The sequence below is a fragment of the Camelus bactrianus genome, chromosome 13 (genome assembly GCF_048773025.1).
Source record: "Camelus bactrianus isolate YW-2024 breed Bactrian camel chromosome 13, ASM4877302v1, whole genome shotgun sequence".
Classification (NCBI taxonomy): domain Eukaryota; kingdom Metazoa; phylum Chordata; class Mammalia; order Artiodactyla; family Camelidae; genus Camelus; species Camelus bactrianus.
Genome location: NC_133551.1, coordinates 61,181,258 through 61,197,731, shown reverse-complemented (window position 1 = coordinate 61,197,731; position 16,474 = coordinate 61,181,258). Strand labels below are relative to the sequence as shown.

The 16,474-nt window shown below is 55.8% G+C and overlaps 1 protein-coding gene across 4 annotated transcripts in view; it reads left to right on the top strand.

Moving 5' to 3' along the window:
• The first annotated feature begins 502 nt into the window (after window positions 1–502).
• Window positions 503–16,474, top strand: part of RPS6KA1 (ribosomal protein S6 kinase A1) — a 34,942-nt gene continuing 18,970 nt past the window's right edge. Inside the window, exons 1-5 of one of the 4 annotated variants that reach the window (XM_074377085.1) lie at window positions 533–688; window positions 1,238–1,393; window positions 6,670–6,714; window positions 14,757–14,873; window positions 15,125–15,206. In XM_074377085.1, coding sequence (XP_074233186.1) covers window positions 1,328–1,393; window positions 6,670–6,714; window positions 14,757–14,873; window positions 15,125–15,206 — 310 coding nt within the window. In that variant the 5' untranslated portion in view covers window positions 533–688; window positions 1,238–1,327. Of the gene's footprint in view, window positions 689–1,237; window positions 1,394–6,669; window positions 6,715–12,014; window positions 12,131–13,682; window positions 13,896–14,756; window positions 14,874–15,124; window positions 15,207–16,474 lie in introns of those variants that run through there. The other 3 variants (XM_074377086.1, XM_010948013.3, XM_010948011.3) reach the window with 3 other exon arrangements.

Here is a 16,474-nt window from a genome sequence, read left to right as displayed (position 1 = left end):
CCAGGGTCCTTTCCAGCCTCTGCCTGGGTCAGGCCCAGGACACTGGGTGAGTGTGCGAGGGGTTAGGGGAGGAAGAAGGAACAGGGAAAATAGGCCCGCTGCGAGGAGAAGGAACATCTAGGGAGCGATCCCAAACGAGCAGAGGGTAGGAGACCGGTGACCCCAGCGGCGTGGTCCGCTGCAGGGGACCAGGTTTGGGAGGGAGGAGCCGGGAGGTCCTCTTCTGGGCGGTGCAGAGCGCGGGTCAGGGGCTCGCAGTGGAGGCGGGGCCAGAACGCCCCTCGCGGCGGGGGCGGGGGTCTGCGCCGGGAATGCCGCGCCGCGGGGGCTGGGGCGGGGCTTGTGTGGCCCCGCCCCCCGCGCAGGTAGCCAATGGGCGCGGCGGCGCCGGGTGACGGAGGGAGCCGAAGTGCTAGTGCCGCGGCGGCGGTGGCGGCGGCGGCGGACGGCCCAGCCGGAGCGCGAGGGTCTTGGCTGGGGCAAGGCGGCGAGGCGGCGAGGCGGCGAGGGGGCGAGGGGGCGAGGGGGCGAGGGGGCGCTGGGGCACAGGGCCGGGGATTCCAAGGCCCGGGAGGCGGCGTGGCCCGGGCCGCCGGAGGAGGGCGGGCGGCCCGGCGGCGACGCGATGCCGCTCGCCCAGCTCAAGGAGCCCTGGCCGCTCATGGAGCTGGTGCCGCTGGACCCGGAGGTGAGTGAGCGGGGCGGGGGACAGGCGCCGGCGGCCGGCGAGCCCGGGTCCCCACAGGGGCGGGGCGGCCTGCCGCGCCTCTGTAGCCTGGCGTGCGCCCGCGAGGGCGCGATTGCCCTCCGATCTCTTGCCTCCTCTCCGGCTCCACCCCCTTATTCCCTGGGTGTGTTTGTGTGTGCTCTCTTGTGTGTGCTCGAGGGCAGTTTCGCCAAGCGCCGAGAAACCCCTTAGGCTGGAGAGGGATCCCGTGCTGCTTTGATATCTAGCCCCCCTCAACCCACTCACCTAGGATCTGTACCGGGAGCTGTCGGAGTTTCCTTCATTGGCGCAGATGGCCAGGGCTGGGGTGCGAGATGTCTCAGATTCTATAAGAGACAAGGGTCATGGGACCCGCACTTCTTCTTGACATGTCCCAGAGCCCTACCCCAAGAGCTCCCCACTTTTCCACTGCTGACCCTAGAAAGATTGCCCCTCTTGACCCTGGCAGTTGTAGAATGTGAGGTGACACTGCCCGTCTGGGGCTGAAACTCTTGGTTTTCTTTGCCCCAGGCTAGGGTCAGCGGACACCTATGTCCCCTGCCCCGTGTGGAGAAGAGAGTGGGGAAAAGCCCTTGGACCTTGTGAAGATTATTCGTGGAGATGAGGAGGACCTTGATGCCTACCTCCCTTCATGTGCCCTCTCCCATAGGAAGGGCTGGGCCCCTGGTGAGTTTGGCCTCTACCTGCCTAGCCTCTCCCAGAAGCAACTCCTGCCCTCTGAAGATTCTGTGGTACCAGACCCTAAGCATGCAGAAGGCCAGCTCTTCCTGTGCCCTTTGACCCCCAGGGTCAAGGTCAAGCCCCCGAACCAGCAGATGGAGAAAACTTTCCCCTTAGCCTCATTCTGGGAAGGAGGTACGTGATACCCCCTTTCCAGAGGGTATGTGGGGATATGCAGGGAGACCTTAGTGAACCTGGGAGCCAAGGTGATTTTCTTCTGGCTTGGGCTGTAGCCCCTGCTTACAACCCCAGCTCTGCCCTCTCTTACCTGTGGCAACCACCAAGTGCCCTGTCTCTCAGGACTACAGGTTGAGATCAGAGTGAGGATCTCTGGTCCGCAGCACCCAGGGTGTGCTGCCCCTTTAAAGGGATGAGCATGGCTGACACTGGCTATTGGAGGGTGGGCACGGCAGGATTAGGTAACCAACCTGAAGGCGCAATTTGGAGTAAATTGCTCTGGGATCCCTGCCATGGGGTTTTTACAGGCCCTGCACAGCTCAGAGGAGGTTCTCTCGCTGACTCACCCTCCAAGGTGAGGAACACTGCCCTCTGCAGCCCCTATCCACCCCTCCCAACCCCCAGCCCTTTCCCACCTCCCCACTCCCTTGCCCAGGCCTGGGGCACAAGGGGCTTGGGCTGGGGTGCTCAGAGGAGAATTCCTTTGCCCTGGCATGCCCCTGAGACCTAGGCCTCCCTAGGGGAAGGTAGACTGGGAGAGACCAGGGAGGGACTTAACCTGAGGACGGGGTCATACTAGTAGGGAAGGCAGAACCCAGGAACTCAATTCCCAGTTCAGGGCACTACTTCCTGATTCCTTTTGGAGAATCCTGGGGCAGGGTCAGCTTAACTAGGGGCCAGGTCTAAACAGGAAACTCAACTCAGTTTTAGTATTACTGCACCTGAACTCTGTGAGAGGAAAAGACTGGTTTATTTCCTAGGATTAGAGGGGCTGTGATTTCTTCAGGAGCTTCACCTTGGAAATGCTGTGTGACCCTCAGTCAGTTCTTAGCTTCTCTGGGCCTCTGTTTCTCCAGTGGACAGGGCTGGGTTCTGGTCTCTGTTTTCTGGGCCTGAGAGTGTGCCGAGCTCTGGGTACTGCGGCCCATTTTTTTCCCTCCCCCACTCCATGGAGGTGCCAGGCGACTGGATGTTATTGTTTGGGTAACAGGAGCCATTTGGAGCCAGGACGAAGGTTGGGCTGTTCTCACTGGAGAACAGGGCCTCGCTGTTCTTAGCCCAGGTGAAATGTAAGTGATACAGTAGCCTGACCTGCAGGTACAGGCGCTGCCGCCGGCTCCTGGCCTGGAAGGAGGCAGGCAAGGGAGTGGAGAGGGCATTTGGCAGAGGCCTGGGATCTGGACTGCCCTGCCTTCCCCATGACGCTACTAAAAATGGGCTGCTAGGAGGCAGGGCCTTGTCCAGGGTGTGGCCCAGGTGGAGTAAACCCATTGGAAGTATAGGTGAGATGCTGCCTGGGCCTTCCCTGACCCCGCTAGAGGCAGTAACCTTGGTCCCAGGCCCAGCCTCGCTGTGTACAGAGTTTCACTGTGGGGTGCCACCCACCCCACTTCACCTCTGTTACCTTATTAAAATAAAATAATTCTGAAAACAACTTCTCAAGGTAGGGGTTATTACCCATTTTCATACAGAATAACTGAACTCAGAGGAGATCTGGCTGTGAATTAATATTAGGGTCAGAATTGGAACCCAGATCTTTCTTCTACTAAGTCTAGTGGGGCTTAAGGAGAGGGAAGAGCTGCGATCAAACTGATCCAGGTGGAAGGTATTCCAAGAGAGGCTCCGGATGTTGGCAGACTCTTCTGTCCAGCCTTTGCCGAGGGCTGGTGGTGCCAGCCGGCTCTGGCACCTGGCCCCAACTTCCATCAGCATGCAGGGCTGCCAGTGCTGGGCTCTGAACCCAGCTCCTGGGGCTGCTTCCTGTCTATGGGGCACGTGTTATCTTTGTCCATCTGCTGCCCAGCTTCTCCAGACGCTGCCCTGGCCCCTTTTCCCAAAACAGAGCTACTTGGGTAGGAAGGAAGGATGCTTGTTGGAACCCATCTCTGACCTCTGGGGACAGGGCACAGTGGTCTGAGGGTCCTCGGCAGTTGTCCCCATGAGCAGTGTTCTCTGAGGAAGCGGGAAAAGAATGGGTCTCCATCCTTTTAAGAGGCCAAAGGGCCTTTCCTGTACAAGACTTTTTATTTAGACAAGATCTTTTATTCAGTATTCTGCAAACTCAGAATCCATTTCCCCCTTTCATTCATTCGTTCATTCATTCAGTCAGCAAATATTTATTGAACACTTACCATGTGACAAGGACTATTCTAAGCAACAGGGTGCAGCTGTGAACAAGACAGACCTACCCTCATGGTACAGATGAGGAAACCGAAGCTCAGAGAAGCAATATGACAGACCCAAGGTCAGAGTGAGCGTCTGGTAGTGCTAGGATTAGCAGCTATGTTCTTTTCACCAACTGTGTAGCAGTCTGGCCAGAGGGGCAAATGAACCTTGTCTTCCCAGAACCCTGGTTCAGAGAGGGAAGCTCACCTGTGGTCCTTCTTGCACTTCCAGTCCTTTCTCCAGGGCTGCCTATGCCCCTGTAGAAACCTTGTGCATCAGCTCCTACAGGCATGGGGTTCCATGAGGATGGCACCCCGGCCAGAGGCCCTGGGACTGGGGGCAGCCAAACAGGGCCTTTGGGGTCCCCTGAATCCTCCAGGATGCTGCTCTATGAGTGCACACCTCTGAGAATACCCAGCACCTCCTCCCCTCCCTCGTCGGGGATTCAGGCTTACAGCCACGTGACTCTGGGTCATGACCGCATATTTGTCACTTGCTAGCTGAGGGATCTCAAGTAAGTCCCTTAACTGTCTGAGCCTCATCTGAAAAATGGGAGTAACAGAACCTACTCTGGACTCCTTACTCTCTTTGCTAAGACATACTGTGTCTCGTTTGACAGACTGTGTGCTGGGTGCCAGAGAGATGATGCTAGACAAGCCACAGCTCCTCCCTGAGTTAATCAGCAGTTTGCTCAGTACTGTGAGGCCCAGAGGAGGGAGGAAAGGATTTGAGGCTGCATGGACAGAGGAGATGACATTTGAGCTGAGTTCTGAAAGAAGACCAGGAGTTTGCCAGAGTGACCAGGCAGGAAAGGTTTTCTTGGTAGAAGGAGCCATCATGCATATGCTTGTGGATATGAAATAAACTGGTCTGTTCAGGGTCTCATGTTGTTCAGTTTAGCTCCAGAACAGGGCCCGGTAATAATCATGGTGATTGCTTATGAACCAGTTATGTGCCAGGTGTGTATATTTTATAGATTTGATTTTGTGTGCTTCTTACAGTCACTCAGTGAGGTACATTATTTTATCCTCATTTCACAGATGAGGAAACTGAAGTCTGAGAAATGAAGTAACCTCAGGTTCATGCAGGTGGTAGAACCCAGAATCTGAACCCACAAAATCAGGTTCCAGAACCCACATTCTTAGTCACCTGTGTTGGGCAGTTGGAGATGACAGCTTCGAACACCATGCCAAGGAGCTAGGACTTTATCCTGCAGGCAGTGAGGAGTCATGGAAGGGTTTGGGGCCTGGTACATAGAAAGTTCTCAGTACGGAGTGAGTGACCAGGGGAGTCAGTCACTCAAGTGTAATGATTAATGTGATGTAATGAGTTTTAGGAAGGGTCAGGGTTTGGAATGAGGATGGCTGGTGTGTAGGCTGTTGACCATCTCCAGGAATTATGTCAAGAGTCTAGAATGCTGAGTGAAGTGGAACTCCATTTACAAATGCATCGCACATGCCTCCCCCACCCCTCAGCCCTGGTTGACCTGGTCCTTCTCCCCAGGCTTCTGAGAGATAACATGTATGTGTATGTGTATTTGTGTGTGGTGGGACCTGCAGAACACTGGCCCCTGGGGAGGATTGGGGCATTAAAGGAGCTCTGGGGCAGGGTGTCCTAGGAACATAAGACATAGAGGCGCTGCTCCAGGGGCAGGGAGATTATGTAATGGGCAGAGCACAGCTGTGCTTGCTGCTGCCGAGCAAAGCCACAGCTGCCCTGTGGACCCGGCCCCTGGCTCCAAAGTCCTGGGTCTTCCTAGCCTCTTCACATTCTTGCTGTGGAGGGGCGGGAACAGCTCCTTCCAGCTTCCTAAGGCCCAGATGGGGTAGTTTACCTCATATCACACAGGAAACGGATAGGCTGGGTTTGGTATGCCCCAGGGTGAGTAATACCCACCTGAGGGCAAAGTCTGGGGGCTGGAGGAAGCAGGACTGCCCAGAGATGGGCTCCAGTGCCTACCTCTCTGCAAGTTCCCCTGGCTGAGCTGTGGGCTGTTCTTTCTCTGTGCTCTTTTGAGCACCTTCTGGTGTCAGTGACCAGATTTTGAATCCCCACTTACCAGCGGTGTGACCATAGGCACCCTCGCTAGGTCCCTACGCACCTCAATTTCTTCCTCTGCCAAATGGTGCCAAGGCCTCCCTCCCAGGTCAGGAAGTGTGAGGCACTGAGCCAGTGCCGGGCATGTGGCAGGGGCTGGGAAGAGAGCAGCTGTTAGCACCAAACCCTAATCTCTGCCCTCCCAGGACTCCCAGTTTATTAGGAGGGGCAGACCTGTGTGTAAATAACTCCTGCATGGTGATAAATGGTAGAATGAAGGATTGCAGGGCCACAGTGGAGCAGTAGTGACTCTCCAAGGATGGCGAGGGGTCCCTGACAGGGAAAGCCAGGGCAGCCACCATCTCTGGGCTGGACACTTTCCCAGACTTTGTCTTCTTCAGCCCTTGCAGCAGCTCTGGGAGGTGGGTGTAAATACCCCCATTTTACAGATCAGGAAACTGAAGCCTCTTGAGTTGATTAGTTGGCATGAAGTCACAGTTTGCCTGTGGCATTGCTGGAGCCCTTTCCTTCTCACTGGGAGGAGGTGACATTTAAGCCAAGACTTCAAAGATGAGGTGTTTGCCAGGCAGAGAGGATGAGGGAGGGATGCTGGGAGATGCTGTCCCTGAGTTGTGAGGGGCTGTTGCACGAGGCTTGATGCCTTTGCCCTCACTGTGAGAGTGCAGGGAGAGGGGATTCACCCAGAACTTCTGCCCCCACTTCCATGGCCCTCCTAGCTATCGGGGGCAGCCAAGGGCAGTGGTACCCCGTGGGATCTATCTTCACTCTGTGCTACTCTGGTGAATTCTGACAATATTCCCCAATCTCCCTTCTCTTTCCAGAATGGACAGGCCCCAGGGGAAGAAGCTGGACTTCAGCTGTCTAAGGTAAGGACCAGGGTTAGCACTGGGGCTAGGGACAGTCAGGCATGGGGAGACTGTTTGTATGGCTGTGGAGGAGTAAGGAGGCCTACTCTCATCCCACCTGAGTGTAAGGACCCTTGACCCAGCTCAGCCTTCCTTCTCTGATCACACCTAATCCTCGAGGCAACCCTGCATGTTGAGATTACTTGCTCTAACCTTCATATTTCTCGGGTGAGGGGACTGTGGCCCAGACAGGGTCAGGAGCAGAATCTAGGCTAGAACTCAGGTTACCCATCACCCAGGGCAGGACACTTACTCAGTTTATTTACTCATGGCAGCTTGGCCAACTATATTGTGGGGGTCCGAAGGGGTGATGGGAGAGGCTCAGGTCTGTGGGGCCTGACGAAGGCCTGGAATCATCTGGGCACATGGTGCTGGAGGGAACCTGGTAACCTCAAGTCTAACCAAGGCCTAGTGCCTGGCATGTGGCACACAGACCAGTTCTCAGGGTTCCCACTCCCCAACCCCAGGCTGACTCCCTCTGCCATCTCTGCTTCCCTGAGCCCCTCCCATTAGTCCCTCAGCTCCTGTTGCTGATTTTGTGTATTGACAAAAGTGCCAAGGCTGGGTGACAGTTGTGTGACCTTAGGTGGGTCCTTTGTCCCCTCTGGGCCTGAGCTTTCTCATCTCCATGTTGGGAAAGATCACACCCAATTCTCAAGGAGATGTGAGGTCACAGAGCTGCTGGCTGTGGAGGGACTTTGGAAGCCTCCTAGGCAGGACAGAGCATGGGTTCTGGCCATAGAGCTGACCTGAGTTCAAGCCCTGGCTCCATCCTTGCCATTTGACCAAAATCTCTTCTCCTGTCTAAGTCTCAGTTTCTTCAGCTATAAATTGGAAATAATAGTGCCTACCTCGCAGGAGTGATGTGAAGGACAAATGAGGTAGGAACTGCCTGGCATACAGTGACTTCAGCACCAGCTGCATGAATGCCCTGATGTATAACTCAGCTCCACTGCCTGTTAGTGGCCACACCCTCCAGGCCTGGGTCTGCCTGGGCACCAGAATGTAAGCTCGACCTTTGAGATAGACCTAGGGCTGGTCCTGATGTTTGTCTTGACTCAACCTCCTAAGATAAGTGAGCTAAGCTACCTGGGGTTAGGGCAGGGTGAGAGAAGTAGGCTCCTAACCCCTTCTTCTTTGGTATTATGGCAACCTCAGGCCACCAACGGCCAGGCTAAATCGTGTGGACTGGACCCCTTGACTTGTCTCAGCGCCATGTCTGGAGAACCGCCTCCCACAGAGTAGCTGCCCTGATTGCCTAGTAATGGAATGAGGGGCTGTAGGTCTCCAGTGAAGACCCATGATCTTTAAATCTTGGGGCTGTGGTTCTGGGGGTTGCAGAGTTGTTTGCAGCTTGGAGGGAGCTGGTGACGAGTGCAGCTTCTCACCTCAGAGCTAGAGGGACTAGTTGGGAGAGGGCAGGAGTTTACTAAGGTGGGTAACCTACATCTGCTTCTAAGCCTATGACTCCTTCCTGCTCCAGAGCAGAAGATCCTGGGGTGGGGAGGGAGGCGAGGCTGGACATGGATGGAGCAGGGAGAGCCTCAAATGCCACATTAAGGAAAAGAAAGCACCATGCCAGGACTTTGTATTTGGTTCTCATAAAACCCCTGGAAGTAGAGATTGTTACTATACCCATTTTACAGATGAGAAAATTGAGGCCCAGAGTCACATAGCTGGTGGCGATGGAGTCAAGTCTTGCTTGACCACAGAACCCACACTCCTCCCAGCCCAGGGAACACTGAGTGATGAAGAGGAGAAGGAGCATTGGGTCCCAGTGACCCCTAACTTCCCTCATTTCTTGGCACCTGCTCATTTACCTTCTCTGTTGCCCCAGAACCTCATAGTATCCCCAGTGCCCACTTCTGGGCTCAACACACCAGGGGGCGCTCAGCCTGTGGTCAGGACCTCATGGCTTTGTGCAGTAGAATGAGTTGGCAGCAGGCTGGTTTATCTTTGGCTTCATCAGACTTTCAGTGCACCCTGCTGTGGCATAGGGACCACAAAATGAAGTCAACATCCCCACCCTCAGGGAGTTCCTAATGTTGGGAGAAGAGTAGTGACAGGAGAGCTGTGATGGAGAAGAGCATGCTGTGGGCGCAGAGAACCTGCGTTCTGTGCCAGGCCTTATGGTGGGCAGTGAAATATACCACCTTCCCACATGTCTCTTGGCGGCCTGATGAGAGGAGCGTGAGAGTGGAACCCAGCCAGTGGCATCTGAACTTGGGGCTGAGTGTGACCAGATGGATGGTCATGGCTGTGTGTGGCAGAACAGGAAGAGTTGGGGTGGGCTGTGGGGCACCAGGTCACCTTCCCTGCAGAGCTGGCATTTGGCTGGGCCTCAAAAGACAGGATTTAGGTAGCTGGAGACATGGGCCTTCTATGTGGAGATGAGGCTGAGAGGGGGACTTGTGAGTCACGTGCTCTGAGTTTAGAATCCCGCCCCTCTTTCCTGTTTGCTGTATAACCTTGGGCGAGTGATTTGGCCCTCTGAGGATCAGATGCTTTTTCTGTAAAAGGATAATAGAGTCCAGCCCTCAGGGCCACCCAGAGGAGGGAGTGTGATGCGTATAAATTAAAGAATCCAACAGGGTTTGAGGTATAATGTTGGTGTTTAATGCTTGTTTATTTTACCCATTTCAGGGAGAAGTGGGTAATTGGGGTTTTAGGAGCCACAGTGAGGACTGCAGTCTAGGGTGAGAGCTCCCTGGTGCACCTGGCGCCCTCAGGAATGCTGGGGCTCCATTCACCCTCCCTCCCTTCCTGGGGGTGGACTGGGCTCCCCAGGCCCCCTCCCCCAGCTATCTCCGGAGCTGGACCCCTTTGAAGCGCCTGCAGGTCTATTTTGAGAGCTGAGCATCCCCCCTCCCCTCCTCTCTTCCTGTTTATGAAACCCTGATCCCTCCCGGATCCCTCCTGCTCCTCTGGCTGGAGCTCAGGCAGGATGTGACTGTGGACTTCGGGGAGCCTTGGGAGCCTCAGGTGTTGGGGGGAACTTCCCTTGGACTGGCCAGGGCAGGCTAGCTCTCTCTCCCAGCACCTGAGACCTGGTAGGCTCTGCCCCTCTAGCCCACCCAGGGAAGATCCTGCAGCAGTAAGACTCCCGTGTAATCTAGGGAGTTCTGTTTACCACATCCCTTTGTCTCTGTGGCCCATTTTGCTTCTAGAAGCAACCTTTTGAGGGTTGAACATTTAGTTTTAACCTCTGTTTTACAGAGGAGGAAACTGAGGCTCAGATGTGGAAAGAGATTTGCCTGGAAACACTCAGCTAGTGAGTAGATGGTTCTTAACTTCCTACACTCCTGGCTTCAAGTCTCTTTTCCACACTGGTCTCCCGCTACACGGAATATCTTTTTTCCTCCTTTCTGCCTGGCCAACTCCTGTTCATCCTCAGAGTCCAACAGGACTGCCCTGTCTCTGGAAGATCTTCCCTGACCTCACCCCAGGCAGGTAGTTACAGTCTCTGGGCATTTACAGCACGTTGATTACAGCTCTGTGTGGGACAGTTGTGTTTTGTTATTGTGTATTAATTTTGGGGAGTTGCCCGAGGACAAGGCTGAAGTCTCCCTTAATGTGTGCGCCTCCTAGTGTCTGGCTTCTGACCTGGGGACAGAGAGGCCATTAGCTGTGAGTGATGTCCAGAGGGGAAGCAGGCTGGCAGGCCTTGCAGGAACGGTGATAATGAAGTGCTTAGAGTGTAGGCTTTGGAAGCAAACAGACTGATTTTGCCCTGAGCTCTCCCCCTTTCTAGCCACATGGCCTTGGGCAGGTCACTTTCTCTCTGAGTCTAGTTTCCTCACCTCGAAATGGGATGACAGTACTTCCCTTGGAGCTAGGACACAGGGCCTGGCAGAATCTACACCAACAAAGGCTGAAGGAAAGAATGGCTTCATGTAATAAATGCTCAATTAATAGATGCAATTCTTATTGTTATTCCATGCCAGTCCTGGCCTCATGCCGCAGGCCAGCTCCACCAACAAGGATGCCTGGGAACTGTGGACCCCTCCTCACCTGCCCAGAAACATCCTGGGAGATGTGTCTTGCAGATGCTGCCAGCTGGGGGAGGGGCTGTTGGTGTCTGTTTGGGCCAGAGATTAGCAGGTGGGCTTGGGCTGCAGCTGGTAGAGGGAGGCCCCGGATGGGGACTTGGGGTCAGGCTGCGGAGCTCTGGGCTTCTCTCCAGCTGCCTTGTGGGAGGAAGTTAATAAGAGGAAGTGTCTATAGGGGGAATGGGGCAGGGACCCGGGGCTGTGGTCTGCTGTTGTCCTCCCCACTTCTGCCACCAGAGGCCTCAGAGGCCCTGCAGATACCCTTCAGGGAAGGCACTTCTGAGACTGTTTCCTTCCTGTTGCCCCTTCCTGTACTCTGCTAGCCATTGGGAGTCCTTTGCTTCTGAGGGACACAAGGGTTGGTGGGGGCCCAGCTGGCACTGGACCGGAGAGCTTTGGGGCTCCCAGGGCTGCCCCAGCCTCCAGACCCCTGCCTGAAGAAGCTGGGGAGCAGTGAAAGTCCTCAGTCTAAGGAAGCATCTTTCACAACAGCCAGCAGGCCATCAGCCTGTTACTGGAGGCCTTGTGAGGTCTGGAAGGGGAAGTTTGGTGTATGTGGGGGATGTCTGTGGAAATGGTTTCCGATCATCAGACTGTGTGTATTTGTGTGTGTGTCAGTTCCTGTGGGTGTACTGGTGTGAGTGATGTGGTGAGGACATGTGGCAATGGGCTGGGCCTGGTCAACCCTTGCCCCACGGCTACCTGCTCCTCCTCTCAGGCCTCTATGAGGTCCATGCTAGGGCCTTCTGTCCCCTTGCCTGTCCCAGGGCCCGAGGCTTGCAGGCTTCTTTAGGGCAGGGCTGGGTGTGGTGGTGCTTGCTCTGTGGGCTGCCATTTTGGATGGGCCCAGTCATGAGATGGTCACTTTGGAGAAGGAGTGAGTGCACATGCTCTGGGCTGGGGCAGTAGAAATGGTGGCCTTGCTGGCTTTGCCCCCCCATTCTCTCAAGGGGATGTTTTCAAGTGTGAGGTGCCCACTGTGTTACCGCCCCATCGCTTTGTAACTTCTGTCTGTGTTCCAGTCTCCCTTTCTGAGGGTCAGAGGAGTTGAGGAGTGTTTCCCTGGGCCCCCTGGAGTCATGGGCTTGGGGTCTGCAGTATCTCCTCCTCAACAGGGGAGCCTGACCCATCATGTTCTGTCCCTCCTCCCTGCAGAGGGGGAAGTGAGAAGGAGGGTGTCAGGGACCCTGCCTTCTGGGCCAGGAAAGCTGAAAAAGCAGAAGTAAGGGGAGTAACCGGGCCCTCTGGCCAGCGGCTGGGGCCCCACTATGCAGACCCCAGCAGATTTCCCCCGGGTTGAGAGAGACTCGCTCCCCTGTCTCAGAAAGGTGAGCAGAGGGTTGGCCTGCCTCCAGCGGTATCTGTCACCATGACTCTGGGCAAGAAATGGGTTTGAGGGTGGCTCTGTCCCCTAGGGTTTCCGGGTGACTGCCTCTATCCCCAGGGAGTGTTCTCAATCAGAGGCAGCCAGACACGCGGAGGCTCAGACCTCAGGGCCGGGTAGGCAGGTATTGCTGTGTGGTCTTGGCCCTCACCAGGCCCTCTCTGAATCAGGGTTTCTACCTGTCCCACCCACTGGGTTACACTCAGGGGCCTGATTAGCCTGCAGCCTTTTGTGACTGCAGCTTTTGTGGCTGTTCAGGGTCCACTGAAGAGGGGGCTGTGTCTCTTAGGGTCAGGATCTAGAATGGGAAGTCCCCAGACTGTCCCTGGTACTGAGGGACGGGGCAGCCTTGAAAAGGCAGGTCGTGGCTCTGGCTGACTTACCTGCCCACCCTTTCCTGGCATTTGAGGTCTGCTGACCAGGGGAAGGACTCAGGTTCAAGCTGGCTCTGCCACTGGTTCATTTTGAGCCTGGATGAGTCACTGTCCTGTGGGCCTCAGTTTCCTGTTCCTGAAATGGGGATGACAGCCTTGGGATATTTGGATCAGAGTCAAAGTCATCAGATTGCATTTGGGAGATGTCCCTCTTGGTCCAGTGTCTTGGTCCTAGGCCCTTCTCGAGCCCTGGCATGGGAAGAAAACCCCACAGAAATGGAAATGCTCAGAGATGGGTCTGCTACACATATTAGACTGCTCTCCCGAGTGCTGAGGGTTTGCATGTGGTGTCCCCTCACCACTTTCCCATCCCTAAGCAGACCAGCAAGAACCTGGAGCTCCATCCTTAAATCCAGGATCTGACTCTGGGTATCTGTGTGTCTTTCCTGCCTGTGTCTGCCCTGGGTATCTGTCAGCCTCCTTGGGCCACACCAGCACTGGCTGTCTGAGTCTGCTGCCCGCCTGCCTCTACTGTTGGGTTCCTGTCTCTGTCTCCACTTAATGAGTGCCTGTCTTCACCTGTTGGGTCATGTCCCCTTCTGTCCCTGCCTGTTGAATACATGTCTCCATCAGTCTCCACCTGTTGGATGCAAGCCCCCATCTGCCTCTGCCTATTGGATCCCCATCTGCCTCTGCATGTTAATCATGAGTCTCTGTCCACTTCTGCCTATTAGGTATGAGTCTCTTCCTGCCTCTGCCTGCTAGGTCCATGTTCCTATCCATCCCTGCCTGTTGGGCATGTGTACTCTCCTACCTGTCTGTTGGATGCCTGCCTTCATCTGTCTTCACCTATTGGGTGTCTGCCTCTGCTTGTTGGGTGTCCCTCTTTATCTGTCTCTACCTGTTGGGTGGCTATCTACTCCTTAGCAGCTGGGTTGGCATGGGACTTTCCCTTTGCAGGCCCACAGGGAGGATGGGGGGAGGGCCAGAGGGCAGCCCTCAGGCAATGGGGAGGGGGGAAGAGAGAGGAAGGGAACGTGGTAAGGGAGCTGGGAAACCACAGGCCCTGAGTGATTGGTGGCCCTGGGTTGGGCCCAGCCCCCGCCTTCACCCTGCACATCCGCCTTGGGCCTGGCCACCTCCGCAGCAGCCCCGGCCCGTTGCCTGCTCCTGCCATGGTGCCTCGGCCCTGTGGGGCGGATGGAGCAGGATCCCAAGCCGCCCCGTCTGCGGCTCTGGGCCCTGCTCCCCTGGCTTCCCAGGAAGCAGCGGCCCAGGATCAGCCAGACCTCTCTGCCTGCCTCTGGCCCTGGCTCTGGCCCCAGGCGGGACTCGGTGAGTGTGCCCAGATGTCTGGGCCTGGCTTGGCTGTGGCCCTTGGAGCAGGTGCCTGGGTAGCCAGTTTGGCCTCAGCTGGCTCTGGGCTCTCCTTGCCGAGGTCTGGCCCTCCTGGGTGATTGGACCTTGCCACGACTTGCTACCAGGGGAAATGAGGAGACACTTCAGGGCTCCAGGGCAATATCGGTTAGATTGGAGGGAGAGCAGGGGGGTCCTAGAACAACTGGGACCCCTGGCAAGGGGTTTCTAATAGACTTGTATGAAGGAAGTATCAGAGGGTGGGGCATGGAGTCTCTGGTCTTAGCTCCTACCCACACCAGACTGGCACTTACTGGGTTGGTGGTGGAGCCTTAGGTGACTTGGGTCCTTGTGTATCTCAGCCCTGTCCTTCTAGCCAGAGAGAGCCTATCATCCATCCCGACCAGGAACAAAAGCCCAGCCATACCTTCCTAGTGTGAGAACAAACCCTACTTCCTATTGTGGCAAAACCAAAAGCTTTGCAGCAGGGGGAGGGAGGACCTGGGGCAGGTCTGTGGGCCTCAGTCAGAGCCTGGGGTTGGCACAGCCTGGCCAGCCTGGCTGTGCCCAGGCATCCCTCTGGGCCTGACCAGGCTCGAGCAGCAGGAGCAATAGGAGCAGTGCCTCACCTTAGCCGGCACCTTGGTAGTTTGACCCTCCCCAGCTTTTGAGGCCCTTTTGGTATTGATGAACTGGGAGGCCCTATCAGGGTAGCTGTCTGGTTTGGCCTGTAGGACCCTGTCTGCTAAAGTCTGGTGGGAGTGGACTTGGATGGGGGGACACGCCCCATGCTGGCCTGAGTGGGGCCCACTGTGCCTACCAGCTCTATTCTTCCATTAGGATGAGGGCGTCCTCAAGGAGATCTCCATCACGCACCATGTCAAGGCTGGCTCCGAGAAGGCCGACCCGTCCCATTTTGAGCTCCTCAAGGTTCTGGGCCAGGGATCCTTTGGCAAAGTGAGTCCTGAGCTGGGAGGGCAGCACTGGTCATGTCAGAGATGGGGGTGGGAGGGTTACCTTGGGGCTCAAAAGATTAGAGGGCTAGGGTTGATGGATCTGAGAGGAGGAGGAGAGAGGTCACTTTGATACCCAGGGGTCGCCTTGGTGCTCAGGGAAGTTGGAGGTCAGCCTGGAAGCTGATGCGTGAGAGCTGTCAGGTTCAGCCCCCTCCCCAGCTTCTCCCCTGCTTTTCCTCACTGCCTTCTCAGGTCTTTCTGGTGCGGAAGGTCACCCGGCCTGACAGTGGGCACTTGTATGCCATGAAGGTACTAAAGAAGGCAACGCTGAAAGGTGAGTGGGGGGTACCTCTTGTGCAGAGCCCAGGCTGGGCACAGGATTGAAGGAGACGGCCCAGTTCTCAAGGACCTGGGGTCTGATGGAGGAGATAGCTCTATCACCAGGAGTACATGGTCTGAAGGTAGAGAAACAGGCCTGTTCTCAGCCACTCCTTATCCCTCCCCTCACCTGATGGCAAAGACAGGGTCCATTCAGAAGAAAAGACGCCCGAGGATTAACCTGACCCCATCCCTCTCCCCCTAAGCCAATGCCAGTGACCGTAGCTGAACGTGACTCTCTGGAAGAATGCAGAGGTTAAGGGCAGTGTGTTTGTGGGGCTCAGGGCTTCAGATATCAGGCATCAGTTTGGTTGGATAGAGGCGTTCTGTCAGTGGAGTTGCTTTGCAGTGCTCAAACCTCTCAGGGTAGAGAAGGGCATGAGAGGAGAAAACCCAAGGGCGGAGGCAGCCGGGCAGGTAGGAGAGGGTCAGTCAAGGCAGGGCCACAGAGGTGGATGGCAGAGAGATTCAGAAGGGAGCTGAGCCTAGTTCTAGAATTCCAGGACTTACAAGGGGCTTGAGGGTGGTTGATAACTGGGCTTTGGGCTGGGCAGTGCCTCTTTGACCAGCCTGGGAACCAGGTGGAGTAGGCCCGGCTGAGGTGAGGGAGACGAGTAGGAGGGGTTGGCCTTGGGGTCGTGCGGCTACAAAGGCTGTCTGTGGGGTGATGTAGCTGCGGTGCCCCAAAGCCAGCCTGGTAGGGATGGGAGCCCTTCCCCAGGAGGGATGGTAGGAGGAGAAAGATGCTGTGAAGGGCTCCCAGGCTGGGGTGGCAGAGGCTGAGCAGATCCCACCATGCAGTGCAATTGGTGCTGTGACCGGGGATCCCAGGGAAGGGTGGATTATACCCTCATAAGGGCTGGGCTCACATAAGAGTAGCCATTTGAGCCGTACCTTGAAGGATGAGTTAGACGTTCTCCAGACTGAAAATGCAGAGGAAGGATACCCCAGGAAGGATTAACTATGTCTGAATAGAAGTATAGACATGGTTTGAAAATGTAAGGTGTACTTGGAAAACAGGGACTAGGATAGTTTATCTAGCATGGTCTCAGCATGTCTGGTGAGGGAAACAAAGAAAGTTAAAATAAGAGTGAAAGGTGCTTTGAAGGGGGGAATCATAGCACTGCAAGAGTCCAGAAGGCCCCAACTCAGCTTGGCAGGTTAAGGAAGGCTTCCTGGAGGAGAGGAAGCCCGAACTGAGTCAAAGAAGAACCTACTGATGAT